Below are 16,943 nucleotides of genomic sequence, written 5' to 3'. Positions count from 1 at the left end.
AACAAAAGTAGGTCAGCAAGATTTAGGCCTATGATTTTGATATCGAGTATGTCAAGGGTAAGAACAATGTAGTTTCTGATGCACTTTCTAGGAGACCTTCAGTAGTGGAATGTTGTGCTATTTCCGAGATATCAGCAAATTGGAAGTCTTAGTGGCCGGTTGAGTATTCTAAGAATACTCACGCATGTCAGATTATGGATGGACAACTTTAGGACAACAGGTACAAGGTAATTGATGATGTGATTTTCTATAAGGATAGGATCTATCTCGTACCAAATTCTAAACTCAAAGGTAAGGTTATGGAAACTCTACATGATGCACCATCAGGAGGACACCCAGGGTTCTTCAAAACCTACAGACAGATCAGGGAAAGATTTTCATGGAAGGGCCTCAAGGAAAATGTCCTTCGTCATATCAGAGAGTGTTGGACTTGTTAGCTGAACAAGTCAGAGCATGAGTTTCCAGCATGGTTATTACAGCCTCTCCCCATTCTAGCACAAAAATAGGAGAGTATTTCCATGGATTTTATTACAGGATTGCCTAGCGTGCAGGGCAGAGATTCTATTTTTGTGGTGGTGGATAGATTGACAAAATTCGCTCATTTCTTTGCCATAGCAGTAGATTGGTCAGCCTCTCAGATAGTTGAATTATTCTTTCAGGAGGTTTTTCGTCTACATGGTCTTCCTCACACTGTTGTGAGCGACAGGGATAGCAAGTTCCTTAGCACTTTTTGGCAGGAGTTGTTTAGATTGACCAGTATGGGGTTGATACCTAGCACGAGTTACCACCCCTAGATGGATGGGCAAACTGAGATAGTAAATAAATGGGTGGAGGGTTATCTCTGGAGCTATGTAGCAGGACAACAGAGAGCTTGGGTTAAATGGTTGTATCTAGGGGAGTACTATTACAACTCCTCTTACCACATGTCCATTCAGATGTCTCTCTTTCGAGCTCTCTATGGCAGCAAGCCCCCATCATTTGTATACCTGGCTTTGCAGGACAACAGGGCACCACTAGCTGGGGATTGGATATAGGATCAACAGGAGATCCTCAAATCTCTTCGGGAGAACATTCTACAGGCCTAGAATCAGCAGAAGATGTACATTGATCGCTGACGGACTAAGAAAAGTTAAGAGTTGGGTGACATGGTTTATCTTTGTCTCCAACCATACAGACAGAGTTCCTTAAAAAAGAGTGGGTCTCAAAAGCATCAGCCCATATTTTTTTGGTCCTTATTGCATTACTAGGAGGGTTGGGGAGGTCGCCTATGAGCTAGACTTACCAGATGACAGCAAAATTCATAACATGTTCCACGTTTCATGCCTCAAGTAGGCGATTGGTCAGCATGTAGCACCTTCCACTGGATTGCCGCCACTCGATGAGGACGAGAAACTTGTATTAGTTCCAGCAAAGGTAATAGAGGTTAGAGAAAGGAAGCTACGTAACAGGTCCATCAAGGAATATTTGATTCCCTGGAAGGATTTTTCGTATGAGGATGCCACTTGGGAAAGTGAGTCAATCCTATGACATTCGACATTGAGATTGCTTAAGGGCAAGCAATCCCGAGAAGGGAGGACTGTATTGTCCCCTTCTTCGCGATAGCCTTGATAGCGCCTAGTTGGTCTATCTTTCCATCCGGATAGACTAACAACATTTGTTTTAGGATGCTAGCCAGTCACAGGAGTTTGGGTTTTAGTAGAGGAGATTTTAAGTGGGAGATTCTAAAGTTAAAGTCACATTCTTTCATTAAGTTGTCTTATAAAGTACTTTATTATTTAAAGTCACTTTATCACTAAAGGACTTAAGTGACTAAAAGACGAAATAGGCTTTTATCTCACATTGCTAAGTTGTTTGCATCTCTCCTCACTTCGAGGTTATAAAAGAAGGTAGTTGCATTTGGATTGTCACCACAAATATATGTTATTATACAAATCCTAAAGATTGCTTATTGTGACTGGATACTTCCTAAGGACAGAACCCCTTAAGGAGGAATAGTGAGGCTAGATGCAAACCTAGAATCTCACATTGCATTATTAGAACTAAAGTTCGATTGGAGACTTGGAAGGTTGATAGAAAGCTGGAGTTTTAGATGACTGGAAAAGTACAAAATACTAGTTGGCTAATGCAGGCTTGGATGACAGGCTAAAAGATCATTCATTCCCAGGCAATAAAAGAATACATTGCGCGAGTATCTGTTACATGGTTACTGCTGTGTCTTATCGGCATTCTTCTTAGTTTCCCATAGAAGTAACAACGCACGTAAAATCTGAAATCAATGGGACAACAACTTAGACTCCCTCCACAGTGAATACCATATGCAGATATCTTCACTCAATTAGTGATGGGTAGGAGATAACAGCAGGAACAACACACGGGAGTTGAGGGTGGTTGCCAGGACAATTAAGGACCAGAACAGTGGTTCACAGTATAGCTACATTGGTCTCCATTCTTCCGAGACAGCTATCTGCAACTGCATAGAAGTCGTAGTAGTGAGACTGCGGATCGATACCCTCACACCGGGCAGTTAGTAGCTAGTGTGGGTAAGGGTGTGACTGAACGTTGGCAGTCCCAGGACGGAGACCATTAAGGAGCACGCCAATTTACTAGCCGTTGCAGTATACAAGTTCCATCATTATCATAGCTACGTTTTATAATACCATGTGTTAGTGTTTAGAAACATAAATAAAGTGTGTGAACTCATCCAGTACTCATTTTTTCATAATCTGAGATAGTCAAAGCATTGTTTGTGCCTTCTGTATTTGAAGATTAATATAAATACAATATTCATATTGTTGAACTTGTCACGTTCTATGCAAATGCCATAATCATATGGTTATATAGTCTGGAGTTGAACCGTTCACAACGGCATTAGAACTTAATATTAGGGTTACATGCCAATTACTTGACAAAATCCTCAGGTCAAAATTTAATTCTTTTGATCATATTAAGACCAATTCATAATAATCCCTTTGAAAGTTGACCTTTTCCTCTTTCCCACTTGGAATTTTCTTAGAATGCTTGGTGATTTCAACGTTAAATGACTTTGGACTCCACAATTTTCCTATTTTTCGCTAGTTTTGGAGAGTGATTTTCATCTCTTAGGTTGTTAACGCTTAGCTAATTTTTCATCATAAGAGGGTGCATTGTGGTTGGTTTGTGTATTTTCTCTCAACTTTCTTTGGCAGATACTAATGTGTATTGAAGAACTTCTAAACACTCATACAATTTGAAGTCATCCTAAGTTTGGAGGACTTCGCTTGTGCTTGTGGATTTCCAACAACTCCTCTTGTTTGAAATCAGGATTTTTCACAACTTAATGAATTTTCTTCAACTGTCCATGGATTTTTTCAGCAATTTTCCATGGATTTGAATTAGGAATTTTTTCTTTTTCTTAGGCGGAGTGTCATGTCCCCTAATTATGACAATATAGATAAATGAGATAAAAGAAGTTTATAATAATCATTTTCATTATTATATAAAGAAATTATATATTGTAATAATTATTATTTAAATTATAAGTTTATTGTCAATAAATATAATTAAAATATAAAGAAATTATAAATCAATAATAATATAAATAATGATATGATTTATTATTATCATACTATATTGCTACTAAAATATGAAAATTAAATTTAAATTAAATATATTGGGCAATAATATTAAAAAATAAAACTATTTAGTGTTACTAATAAGAAATATAATTTAAACTATATATTTAATATAATATATATTATTAATATATTATATAGTTAATTAATATAATATAAGTACTACTTATGAAAGCACATGACTGTAGGTATGAGAACTTATTTATATGGAATATTATAATTGAGAAAGGATCATATTGAGATAACTGACAAATATGGATAAATGGAAAGAATTACAAAGAATATATAAAATTGCAATTGCAAAAAGAAAATATAGAATCGATTAAATGAATGTCCCAGTAGGGGATATTACAGTGGTATCAGAGCCATGATCCTGCCATCTTGTAAAACGATAGACATTAAAGTATCAAAATTTATGAAGATGTCAAACTCCATAATGATAGTTTTCATGGCATTTGTAAGATATGGCATCTGCAATGTTCGACCTTATTGTGAACCATGGAACCCTAGAGGAAGAAATAGTAGTGCCATTGTTGTTAAGAAAATGCCATTGTAGTTCCAGATTGTTGAGGTCAACAATATGCAGCATCTAATAAACTAAACTTGACCCAGTCATCAGAGGATGTAGAAAGTAGCATCGTGGACACCATTCACGACAACGTGACGTAATTGTTGGTCTTCCATATAGACAGACAATTAATGTACAAGAAGAAATATTTATTCCTAGATTAAAACCAAGTCTGCTAAAGTCCTATCAGATAGACAAATTCCAGCCTGTGAGAATTTGCATTTAGTAATTATTCAGACGGGATAATATATAATTGACGGGTTTATAGTGAATCTCCAACTGCCTTTCCCATTACAACATACAAAGTTCAATCGGTGATATTATACTTTGCCTATTTAATTCACTATTGAGAGCCATTCATGAACAAAGAGATTTCATTTCAAATGTGGATTTCATTAGTGCAGAATGTATTGTTCTTTGTTGGAGCCTTGTGAAATTCTTGTGTGTGAGAAATTGTTATTTGTTTTATCATTGGAAATAATAATCCATTAAGGGATCAATATTTAATGAGCTCGAAGACTTGATTATTTTTCCATGAAGAGTAATTGGGTTGTGCCTGGCGCATGAACTACTGTTGCCAAAATATATTTAGTTTTCATTGTTGAGTTGAACTTGCATCAATATCAATAGTTTTCTGGTGTGGCTTACAATTGGTGTAATTTTCTTCATTCTAAGGTTTAGTGGACGAACTATTGTTGTGGATGTGTATGCAGAGATAACCCGCAAGTCATACTAGCACAAGTTTAACACTGCTGCATGAAGTTTTAGGATTATCGCAGACATTGAAGAGAATATAATTCTTTAAGTCAAATATATGTTTGCAGAAATCTATTGGCAGAAGCTATGAATATGAACATTGATTGGCGAATTCACTTTTCATCAAATTTTAGAGAAAACATCCCAAAAAGATTAGGTCAAACGAAGCACAGATAGATGGGTTATCAATATTTATGATCTTTGCTATGAATTCAAGGTGGACTGGTGGCTAACATCTATGATCGTTGATATGAATTCAAGATAGAGTTTGCTAAATTTATGATCTTGAGAGTCTCATTAGAATTGATTTGATTCAAAAATTATTAGGTAATCTAGTCCAAAAGCATTTTCTAACAATTTCATGGACACTGAGAAGAAAAGGATAGATATTGTTGGTGCCTCTTAAAGACCACCTCGCATTGAAAAGGACAAAGTTAATCACAACCAAACAAGGTAAAGAAAGGTATGATAAATTATTATTTTTCAGTTACAAATTAAAGGAAAATAATATAAAAGGGAAATATAAATTTGTTAATGTGAGGGAAAGACATAATGAAATTATTTCTTTAATCATTAAATTATCAATTATTCTAATTAAAATGATTCAAGATAAATTGGAAATACATGTTAATGAGGAAAGGACTAGGTAGGTAAGAGGGTAGGGCTGATCCCTAAGGCAAGAGACAGATGTATTCCACTCTTGGGTTTAGGTTTATCGAGCTATGGGACCCCACTACAATACCTGAGTACTCTAGTAAGGCAATCATTAAGAAGTAATGATTCTAAAATGATCCCAAGATTATGTTAATTAGTAAGAGACTAGGTGGGTAAGAGGGTAGGGCTGAGTCCTAAGGCAAGAGAGGTATATACTAACTCTTGGGTTTAGGTTTATCGAGCTATGGGACCCCACCACGATGTTTTGTGGACTGTAGTATGGTATAGCATCTAGGCATGGTGAAGGATGGAAGGTATCCATTTGAAAGGCGAGGACCAAGGTCTTGTCAATCCTTTAATGTGATTTCATTGTCTAATCCCCGGGTGACCTAGCCTATACATACAATGTAATCGATAGGATATGAACATAGACATATATGAAGAATTATTTTGATTAAATAATGCAATAATTGATTCCTTGGAAAAACAGGACAACATTATAAGCCCTTACAAGTAGGAACATTACAATGGAGCTATTTTTCCTAATTAAAACTAGTAGCTTCTTTGAAAGTATACTTATATGTACTAACTTGTATTCCTTGGTATAGGTATATGAATGTCTATTAATGACTTTGTGGTTGTAGGTTCACAATTAAGGAATTGCATAACAGTTGTATTGTGTGTCTTCATCGTGTATGCTTCGTGTCTTCATGCATTAATGTGTCTTCTTTGTGTATGCTTCGTGTCTGCAAGTACTCATATATTTACTTCATGCATTACGACATTAACTACATGCATACCTTATGTATTCTTTCATCCTAGTGTATAACATGTATATCAACTTCACAAGAAAGGTTTTGTGTAAATATTCATTGCTTGAGGACAAGCAATTTGAGGAAGGGTGGATTTGTCATGTCTCCTAATTATGACAATATAGATAAATGAGATAAAAGAAGTTTATAATAATCATTTTCATATTATATAAAGAAATTATATATAGTAATAATTATGATTTAAATTATAAGTTTATTGTCAATAAATATAATTGAAATATAAAGAAATTATAAATCAATAATAATATAAATAATGATATAGTTATGATTTATTATTATCATACTATATTGCTACTAAAATATGAGAATTAAGTTTAACTTAAATATATTAGGCAATAATATTAAAAAATAAAACTATTTAGTATTACTAATAAGAAATATAATTTAAACTATATATTTAATATAATATATATTATTAATATAATATATAGTTAATTAATATAATATAAGTACTACTTATGAAAGGACATGACCTCTAGGTGTGAGAACTTATTTATATAGAATATTATAATTGAGAAAGGATCATATTGAGATAATTGGCAAATATGGATAAATGGAAAGAATTACAAAGAATATGTAAAGTTTCATTGCAAAAAGAAAATATAGAATCGATTAAATGAATGTCCCAGTAGGGGACATTATATGGAGTTAACTGTAGATTGAGGAATTTTCTTGATTTGACCAAAATTTTCCCCTTGAAAATTCTCCCCATGGTAAACTTTTGATGCTACTCGAGAAATTTTCAACCTGCCATATGGGCAGGCTTCATTATGCTTTGAGGATTCTTCACATTCTTCTTGGTCAAACTTATCTTAGATGGAGGAATTTTGTCATTGTATTTTCCTTATTGTATTGATCTCTACCTCCTGAAAGATACAACAAAATTCTAAGTTTAGGATAGGATATTGAATTTCACTTTGCATTCCTATGTCCAAAATTCATCTTCAATCCTTCTAAATTTGAATTTAAAATCAAGAATTAGGACTGAAAGGATGAAAATACTCAAGGATGAAAACATTGAATCTGCCCCAATTCTGAGAATTTTCAGATTGAAATCCTGAATCTGGTTTGAAAACTTATTGAAATCTGCATAAATTTTTAGAGCCAATCAATTAGATTAGAAAACCATTTGAAAATTCTCAAGAAATCCTGAAAATTGCCTCTAATCCTGAAAAAAATAAAAAAATAGAATAGAAATTCATCAACTAACATGAAAATTACAAGGAATGATCATCAATAATCGTGGAATTCAATCTGAATAACACCCAAAATCTCTACTTTTCTTATACATCTGAAAAGTACTGTTATCTCGAGAGCTTCAATTTCCTAATTGTGAATGAATACAATGCCAAACTCATGTATTTATAGAGAACTATGATTACAAGAATGGATCAATGTGTTTTATTTTTGTGCTTTTTTTTAATCTCTTTCCTTTATTGAACTTGGTCGATATCTCTTAGAGAAGCTTTATTAAAAAATCAATTTTTTCTCCCTTAATGGCAATCTCTTGGCTTTCTTTTAGAATTTTTCAAGTTTATCTCTATCTTTGTATCTTCTAAAACTTACCATTCCAAGTCAAACCTTTTGATTTATTCTAGAATTTTCATGTGTGAATGGATTTTGAGGAATTTCTCTTGGAAGACAAAAGATTCATGTAAAATATAACATTTAAGTCCTGACTTATACTTCAAGTTAAAATTTATATAAATATTGTCAAGATGTTTGAGAGTAGTTTTAGATCTCTAGTATCTATAATGGAGATTTTAGATTTTGGAAGATCCTATTATTTTTATCTTTTCTTGATTTTTCCAAGATAAGTTTGATATTGAAACAAGGATTTTCACAGTTATGAAAGTTTTTTGTTGTTTTGAAATCCGGAATTATTCACCATTTTTCTTGCTTTTGATGAAATCTCAAATGAACTTAAAGTTGAAAACAAAAATTTTACATTTAGGCAATTTCACAACTTTTGGCCTTCCCAAAACAGAAACTTCTAAAAATAGAATTTTGAAAAAAGCAGAAGGCAACTTTTATAAATTTAAGAAAATAAAAAATTGAGGTTATTGGATTGGCCCCAAATTGCCAAAAATAGAAAATCCCGAAAGGGAAAAAGCAAAAAGAGCAACTTTTCCTAAAAAATAGGAGTTGTCATAATTGACCTTAAAAATGTTGATCTTTGCCCCTTGGCTTTTTTGAACGCCTTTGTGACATTATAATGCTCATTTAGTCATGCTTTATTTTTTTTGTCACTTTTTAACGACTTTCCAAAACTCTTTAAACTTCACACTAACAAGAGACCAGAGACGCAAACAAACATACTTGTAAAAAAAAATAGCGAAAAATTGGGGTTTCCCATTTGTAATGGGGCGATGTGTGATTACATTACAACATGTCCTGAAGAGATCTTCAATATGCATGCAAAGGCATCATTGGCTCTCAAGAAACTAGTTGTTAATTATAGGCATAGTTAAGGATAGCATTTGTGCACATTTAATTGGTTTGGCCCACATCCTATGTGCCCCTTGCATCTTAATCCTCCATATCATTATCCTTGCTAACATGTATATAATGTAAGAGCTCATATAAAAAGACCTCGACTGCTCAAATTCCTCAATTTTTCATCTAGACTTTCACTAATTTATGTGACCAATCCACAAGTTTGATTCCATCCATCACTTCTTCAATGAAATAGAATATCCATGTCTCAAAGATGCATGACTATGGACATCCCATGATTTGGCTCAATAACATTTCTGCAACCACTTGTGATTGATGATCTCTGCACTCTACTAATTAATGCTTATGAGTACTATTGGAGCTTGGTGAAGGAATTTTTGTACTTGGCCAATTTTTGGGTTCTTCCATGTTCCACTTTGGGCACAAGAGGGGTCAAGGAATTTTCCCATGCTTAGAGAAATTTTGCACATTTCATGCCATCTTGGGTGCAAATGAGAGGTGAAGGAGGAATTTCAAATTTTGGGAAAATTCCTTGCTTGAGGTAGATTTGTGCCCATTAGCACATTTGAACACTGGTCAAGGATTTTTGAAGTTTTGCGAAAATACTCTGGGATGGTGAATTCCCTCTCTTGGGCATTCATTTGGGATGAGAAGGATTTTCTCTAGACTTGGCCAAAATTTTATCATCTGCCTTAGACTCTCATTCCACTTGATCTAGGTTTACCAAAAATAGACTTACTAAAAAAGTAAGTGTATACAAAACTAGGCCAAACTGGGACACAACGAAACTCACTAATAGAAATTGCTAAAAAATAGTAAGCTCTTCCAAACTGAAAATTAGGCCAATCGGGAACACAATGCAACTTTCGTAAACTAGAGTTACTAAAAATAGAAATTTCCAAAAATAGTAAGTCCATGAAATAGAAATTTCCAAAAATAGTAAGTCCATGAAATAGAAATTTCCAAAAATTTCATTAGCAAACCCTTTGAAAGATTAGTTTCCTTTTACACTTGGCCAAATTCCAATATCCCTCACAAAACTTCTTTTTTCAGAGCTAGAGGCAATGACACCTAATTCTAGACTTTTTATTTATCGTCAATGCCCATTCAAAAAATTTGGAACCTTGGGAAATTATGCTAAAACTACTAGGACCTCCAAAGCAAATGACCAAGTGGGCAATACTATAGGGGTTGCGCATTTACAATGGGGTGATGTGTGAAAAGATCACAACACTATCCAATGTATATCATGCAGTATATTATTCAGTTGTAAATTTTAAATTATAATCCTTTTGTGAATTGTTTACTTCAATGTGGCATATTTATTCTTCTTTCACTTATCTTTGTGTGAGAGGAAAGTTACATGTCCACAAGACCTTGAAATTTTGTAAATCAGTATTCGATTTGAGCATTGCTCTAATTCTCAATTTACCTGTAAGTCTATCAACTCATCACAAACATGAAAGTGGATGTCAAATGCTGTTGTTTAAACTTTAAATCCCTATTTCCTTGTATAGCTTCAATCATCTGTGGTCATTCCCTGTGGATACACTACAGTTTTAATGATGATAATCTAAATAATGTGTGGTTTCATATCTGTTGTGCAGGATTTTTCACAATGGCCCAACTAGTCAGTAGAGTTGGAGTTGTAGGTGTCACTGTCATGGCCGTCCTTTCTGGTTTTGGAGCAGTGAATTTACCTTACAGTTATTTGTCCCTTTTCATTAGGTAAGAGATTATTTTAATTTTACCATCGTTTATTTTGTATTTTAGTTTTTAATATCTATTAGCTCCAGGATTGAGTGGTGTGATAATTCTGGCACTTTTGATTTGGTGAAGTATTCTACGGTTGTACACAATGTATGTATATTTATCAGATCAGTAGAGTTCTTTAATCAAGCCCTAAAGATCATAAAACATCTCTTTCAATTATAATTATATATTCATAGGTGAAAGCCATTATGAAATTGAAATCTGTCCCTATAAATATGAAATTTCATATTTTTCTGTCCATGACTATAAGCTGTTTTGGTAAGAAGTAAAACTGTAAAACCCGCTGACAATTTCCTAAAAACTGACATAAATTAAGACCATCTAACTTATTTAACAAGCCCTTAACATTACAAAATTAAAGAATCAGAGAAATATTTTTGGGTATCTTAAACTATCAGGTCACTTCAAGATTTTTCAAGATCCAGCTGAGCAGCTACCAGTGGTAAAAGAGCAGTATAGTATTTGCTACCATGGCTTCCATGTTTGTTTGCTCGAGTGTATGCATCTGTCGATTAATGTCACTCAAGGCCTCAATAGCTGCTTTTTACTTTTCCTTGATCTCATATGTTTCAGAGTGTCTTGTAGATTGCAAACAGTATTCCGGCTAGGAAGCTAAGAATTGTCTGACTGAGCATAATTTTAAAATGTGCATGCTTGTTGTCCATGCTCAAGTCTTTCAGTGCAATGTATTACCCATTAGATTATAACAGCTTCCAAACTATTGAGTGATAATTGAAATTTGCTTTAGAATTTATGTGCAAAAACAACACCTCCTTGCTTGCCTTTGGATACAGATGTTTATGCCTGAGAGAAATCACCAATAACAGATGATGATTTGCCCACAGGAGTGTTTTTGAGATAGTGCGCATGGAAATACTGTCATGTATCAAAGTAATTCTCCTCCAGATAAATCAAAAGACTTCCATTGGCAGGGGGATGAACAGATAAGTCCTTATATGAATATAAATTTATGTAATTATTGTTGAGTTAACATAGGCATTTGTATTTTTAATTGTTACTTCTCTGCAAAGCAGTTTCTGTTAGTTGAAAAAATGACGAGGCCCACATCTGGACAGTCTACTTTATCTATTGCTGCTAGAACTTTCAGCTGTTATTCTACCCTGAATTGAATCAGGGATCTTAAACAGATAAGCAGCTAAAGATGGAACAAGGATCAGTATGCGAGCTCAGCATTTTTGATATGGATCTGTTGGTAAATTAATTATTAATTATGTAACATAAAGCTAAACATTTTTTCATAATGATCCTCTGCTATGATGTTACAAAGTTGTAAAGTTTATGCAAATTCTAAGTAATCAGATCTGAGATAATGCCTTTCTGTATGGTTGCTGTTCTGATCTTCCTTCTATCTGACCTTGAAATGAGATGTCAATATTAATTATTATTCTGAAATATATTTGTCTCAGCAAGTATTCAATTTGTCGCAGAGTTGCTTGAAGGAGCAGACTTGATATTCTATTGTGTGCTCTTTAACTACAACCACACCTTACTCATATACCATAACCAAAGGGCATGCCCCTTAAAGGGACATGACCCTATCTAGGTCGGCCCACAATGCTCTCTCATAATTGGCACCTAGAAGGAGATATAGTCTAACAAACAAACATAACTAAATTTAGTTAAGGTTAATGCTAACATATACTTATCACAATAAATCGCGAATCATGCCTAGACAAGGTGCAATGTTTTAATAAGCCTTCAGACAGTATTACATGAAAGATGAAGTCTATGTGATCTGCACAATCAGACCAGTATGATGATCGTAGTTATAGTTTTAACACTCCCTCCTAACTTGATAATCATATTGAGAGATAACATATCTAGCATCATCAATTACGATGAATAAGTATAGACTGATACTCTATCGATCTGAATCTTCTTAGCGTGTGGTATCATTGAACACATGATACTATGTCATATTACTATATCTGTGATATGACATGTCACTGATATTAGTGATAACAGTATTGCAATAAATACAATAAACATGATAACATCCAGAGAATAAATAAATTCTTCATTTATCCAAGTTGTGACTCATAGGTATTGACATTCCTAAATCACAACATGATCCCGAGTTAAGATCTACCAGAACATAGGATAAACTCCAGAGAATAGTAAAATTCTTCCTTTATCCAGGTTGTGACTCATAGGCATAACAATGTCTACATCACAATGTGCTCTTGAACTCATCTACATCTGATAGTAGATCTCTATTGTTTAGTAATTATCTAAGAGATCGTCATCTCTCATATTGTCTTCCATACAAGTATTCATTCTCTTAGAGATCATCACCTCTAAAATAATGAATACAAATGGTGGAACCTATAACAGTCAATAGCCTGACAATAAAATTATTTTATTAATAATTTAAAGAATACAAATGAATTACAAGTCAACCATACCAAGTCTTTTCCTGAAGTGATCTATCTTCACTCGAGAGAGAGGTTTGGTAAGAATATCTGTTGTTTGATCTACAGTGCAAATGTATTCTAATTTTACAGTATTCTTGTCTACCATATCTCTTACATAATGTTAAGGAATTTTGATATGTTTGGATTTGTCATGAAAAACTGGATTCACAAAAATCTTGATTGAACTCTGATTATCACAATGAATAATCGTTGGATTCATGGCTTGACCAAATAATTCCACAAGTAACTTTCTAAGCCAAACTGCTTCCCGAGAGGCCATCGCTGCTCCATTCTATTCGGCTTCTGTGGAACTTTGTGCTACTGAAGACTGCTTTTTGCATATCTATGATATCATTGCTGAGCCTAAACTGAAACACATCCTAAAGTGCTTTACTTGTAACACTTCCAGCCCAATCTGAGTTTGTGTATCCATGTAGGTCCAATTCAACTTTCTCATACTTGAGCCCAAGGTTAAGAGTGCCTTGTAAGTATGTCATAATGTGTTTGACTGCAACTAGGTGAATCTCCTTTGGCTCACACATAAACTGACTTAATGCATTAACATCATAGCAAATATCAGGTCTTGTATTTACCAAGTATATAAGGGACCCAATCATCTGTTTGTAAAGAGTAGAATCTATGGAAGGTGATTCTGCTATTGCTTCCTTAAGTTTATGTAAAATAGTCTCCATAGGAGAAGACATAGGCCTGCAGTTCCACATTCCAAATCTCTTCAAGATGTCTAATGTATACTTTCCTTGATTGAGCATGATGCTGTCAGAATTTTGCCATACTTCCAGTCCTAGGAAGTAATGGAGTCCTAAATCTTTTATCTCAAATTCTCTGATTAGATCTTTCTTGCATTGATCTTTTAGATGATCATCACCTATCATTAGTAAATCATCAACATATATTATCAAAATTACCATATCATCTTTATCCCTTTTATAATATAGATTTGGATCAGCTTCATTCTTGGAGAATCCTAAGCTAGTGAGATACTTATCAATTCTTTCATACCATGTCCTTGGAGCTTGTTTAAGCCCATAGAGAGCTTTCTTGAGCCTACAAACAAAAAATTTAGGGTTATGAGTTTCAAATCCTTCTGGTTGCTCCAAATATACCTCTTTTTGTAATCTTTCCATTCAAAAATGCTGTTTTTACATCCATCTGATGTACTTTTTGTCCCTTTGATGGTGCAATAGCTGGGACTGCTCTTACAGAGGTGTATCTGGCAACAAGAGCGAAGGTTTCTTCATAATCAATCCCCTTTTTCTGAGAGAATCCCCTGGCTACGAATTTGGCTTTATATTTTTCAATGCTACCGTTAACAATATGCTTGATTTTAAATATCCACTTGGAAGAAAAAATAGATTTTCCTTTAGGCCTGCAAACAATTTCGCGAACATCATTCTTCATGATGGATTGGTATTCTTTTGTCATAGCATCCTTCCAAGCTATATGTTTAATAGCATCTGAAACATTGGTTGGTTCTGATTTAGACAAATCATTCATGTTTGCTGCATAACTAGAAAATCTTTTGGGTCTTTTGCTTTCTCTGAAGGTTCCAGATGGTACAACAAAGTCTTGTGCTTCCTCTACTGTCTTAATGGCCCAAAGTGGTCTTTTCTTAGAATTTTGAGTTTCTTCAACATTGAGATTTTGAATTTTATCTTCAATTTCTTCAATGTTCTTCCTCTGAGACTCAGATTTAGTATTTCCTTTAGAACTAGGTAAGGGAGAGGAATCTCCAAAACTTAGGGCTTTTTTGAATGCTAAATTTTCTTCAAAAATTACAGCCCTACTAAGTTCAATATTTTTTTGACCAGGCATGAAAATCCTATGTGCTTTAGACGTTTCACTATACTCTACAAAAATACCTTTCCTCCTAGAGGGTTCTAACTTAGTTCTCTTTTCTTTTGGAACATGTATATATACTGGGCACCCAAAAATCCTAAGATGACGTATATTAGGTTTAACCTTAGTGAAGACTTCTTTAGGAGTCTTATCTCTAAGGTAGGAGTGAGGACTTCTGTTTTGAATATAGAGAATAGTACAAGAGGCTTCTACCCAAAGATAATATTTGAGATTTTGATCAAATATCTTAGCTCTTGCAGCTTCTATAATTGTCCTATTCTTCCTTTTTGCTACCTTGTTTTGTTGTGGGTTATAAGGAATGACATACTCCCTCTTAATTCCCGTTTCTTTACAAAACTCTTTAAACAAATCTAAGGTATATTCCCCTCCATTATCAGTCCTAAGAGTTTTAATTTTATGTCCTGATAAGTTTTTAGTTAAGGTTTTAAATTCTTTAAATCTCTCAAGGATTTCTTCTAATTCTTTACATTTTATGAAGTAAATCCAAGTTTTTCTGAGAAGTCATCTATAAAAAGTATATAGTACCAGAATCCTCCAAGAGAAGGAACAAATATAGGTCCACATAAATTTGAGTGGATTAATTCCACAACATTGTTAGTTTTTCTAGTGGTATCATAAATGGACTTTTGGTGTTCTTACCTAGAGTGCATCCTTTGCATATGCTTGAGTGATCTTTATTCAATTTAGGTAAACTAGTAACCATCTTTTCCATAGTTGATAAGGTTTTGAAATTTAGATGTCCTAACCTTCTGTGCCATATTTCGTTTATATTAGCAGCTTAATGAATTAAGGCTTGAATAGGTCGACTAGGTTTTGAATTTAATTCATACAAGTACCCCTTTCTTTGGCCAGTCAATTTTGCTTTCTTAAATGAAGAGTTCTTAGCCTAGGTCATTACTTTACTGTCCATGAATGCAACATTATGTCCATCATCTTCAAGTGCTGTAATCGAGATTAGATTCCTTTTTATTCCTGGTACATAGAGTACTCCTTTGAGATGGAGAGAACTACCCGACTTTAGTTTCAAGGTGTAATTTCTAATTTCTTTGATGGAATGTGTTGAATTATCACCGATGGTGACTTCGCTATTAAATTTTTCTGATATAGAGTCTAGTGCTTCTTTGTATCTTGTAATATGTCGAGATGATCCACTATCAATCACCCATGCCTTACTTGAGACTTCAATCACCCAAGGAAATTAGATTTGTAGTGTCCAAACTTTTCACATTTGAAGCATTTTATTTTGGATAGATCTTTCTTAGGTTTGTCATTCTTTTGATTACCCTTCTTCTTGAAGTGCTTCTTCTTAGCTTTATAGGAATTTGTGTTGAGAACATAAAGTTCTTTGTCTTCTGTTTTCAGCTTTCCCCCTTTCTTAAGTTTTCTAAATTCTTCCTGAAGACAATCTTCCTTAAGTCTATTGAAGTTAGAAAGATTGTCTCTATCACTTACTCCTTGTGCGAATGTTTCCCATGAATCTAGTAATCTGTCTATAGCCATCAGTGTTAATTCTTTGTCATCAATTATGGTTCCTATACTTGCAAGTTCATCTCTTAGACTGGCAACCCTTAGAAAGTAAGAATTCATTGATTCTCCCTTCTTTATTTGTATATGATTTAGTAGCCTTTTTAGTGTGAGGACTCTAGTTGCATTGTTAACCTCATATGCATTCAATAATGCATTCATCATATTAAATGCTGTTTGATGCTTCGTTAGCATGGGTACTATTTCATTTTTTACTCCATCTAATATGATCTGCATGGCTTTCCTGTTTCCTTTACTTCAGATAATTTTATTAGGTTTGGTATCAAGTAGCTTGGATGCTTTATCAACAAACTATTTCACATCATTTTTCTTCAAGAATCATCATGATTCTGAATTTCCAAGCATCAAAGTGTTCTTTCCTATCAAACTTGTGCTTAGGTCTGATTGTGTATGCTATTGAAGATAGGAGAATGATGTTAGATATACTAAGTCT

The 16,943-nt window shown here is 33.9% G+C and overlaps 1 protein-coding gene across 4 annotated transcripts in view; it reads left to right on the top strand.

The window, feature by feature from the left end:
• LOC149573136 (GPCR-type G protein COLD1-like) overlaps window positions 1–16,943 on the top strand; it is a 181,395-nt gene that overhangs the window by 45,138 nt on the left and 119,314 nt on the right. For all 4 annotated transcript variants that reach the window (XM_089814319.1, XM_089814317.1, XM_089814316.1 and 1 more), the window contains one exon: window positions 10,487–10,607. In XM_089814319.1, the coding sequence (XP_089670445.1) occupies window positions 10,487–10,607 (121 nt within the window). The remainder of the gene's footprint in view (window positions 1–10,486; window positions 10,608–16,943) is intronic.

Source organism: Cupressus sempervirens, chromosome 2, assembly GCF_028749045.1.
Source record: "Cupressus sempervirens isolate cs-2001-9-10 chromosome 2, ASM2874904v1, whole genome shotgun sequence".
Taxonomy (NCBI): domain Eukaryota; kingdom Viridiplantae; phylum Streptophyta; class Pinopsida; order Cupressales; family Cupressaceae; genus Cupressus; species Cupressus sempervirens.
The sequence above is the reverse complement of the archived record's forward strand: the minus strand, read 5'-3'. Positions and strand labels throughout refer to the sequence as shown.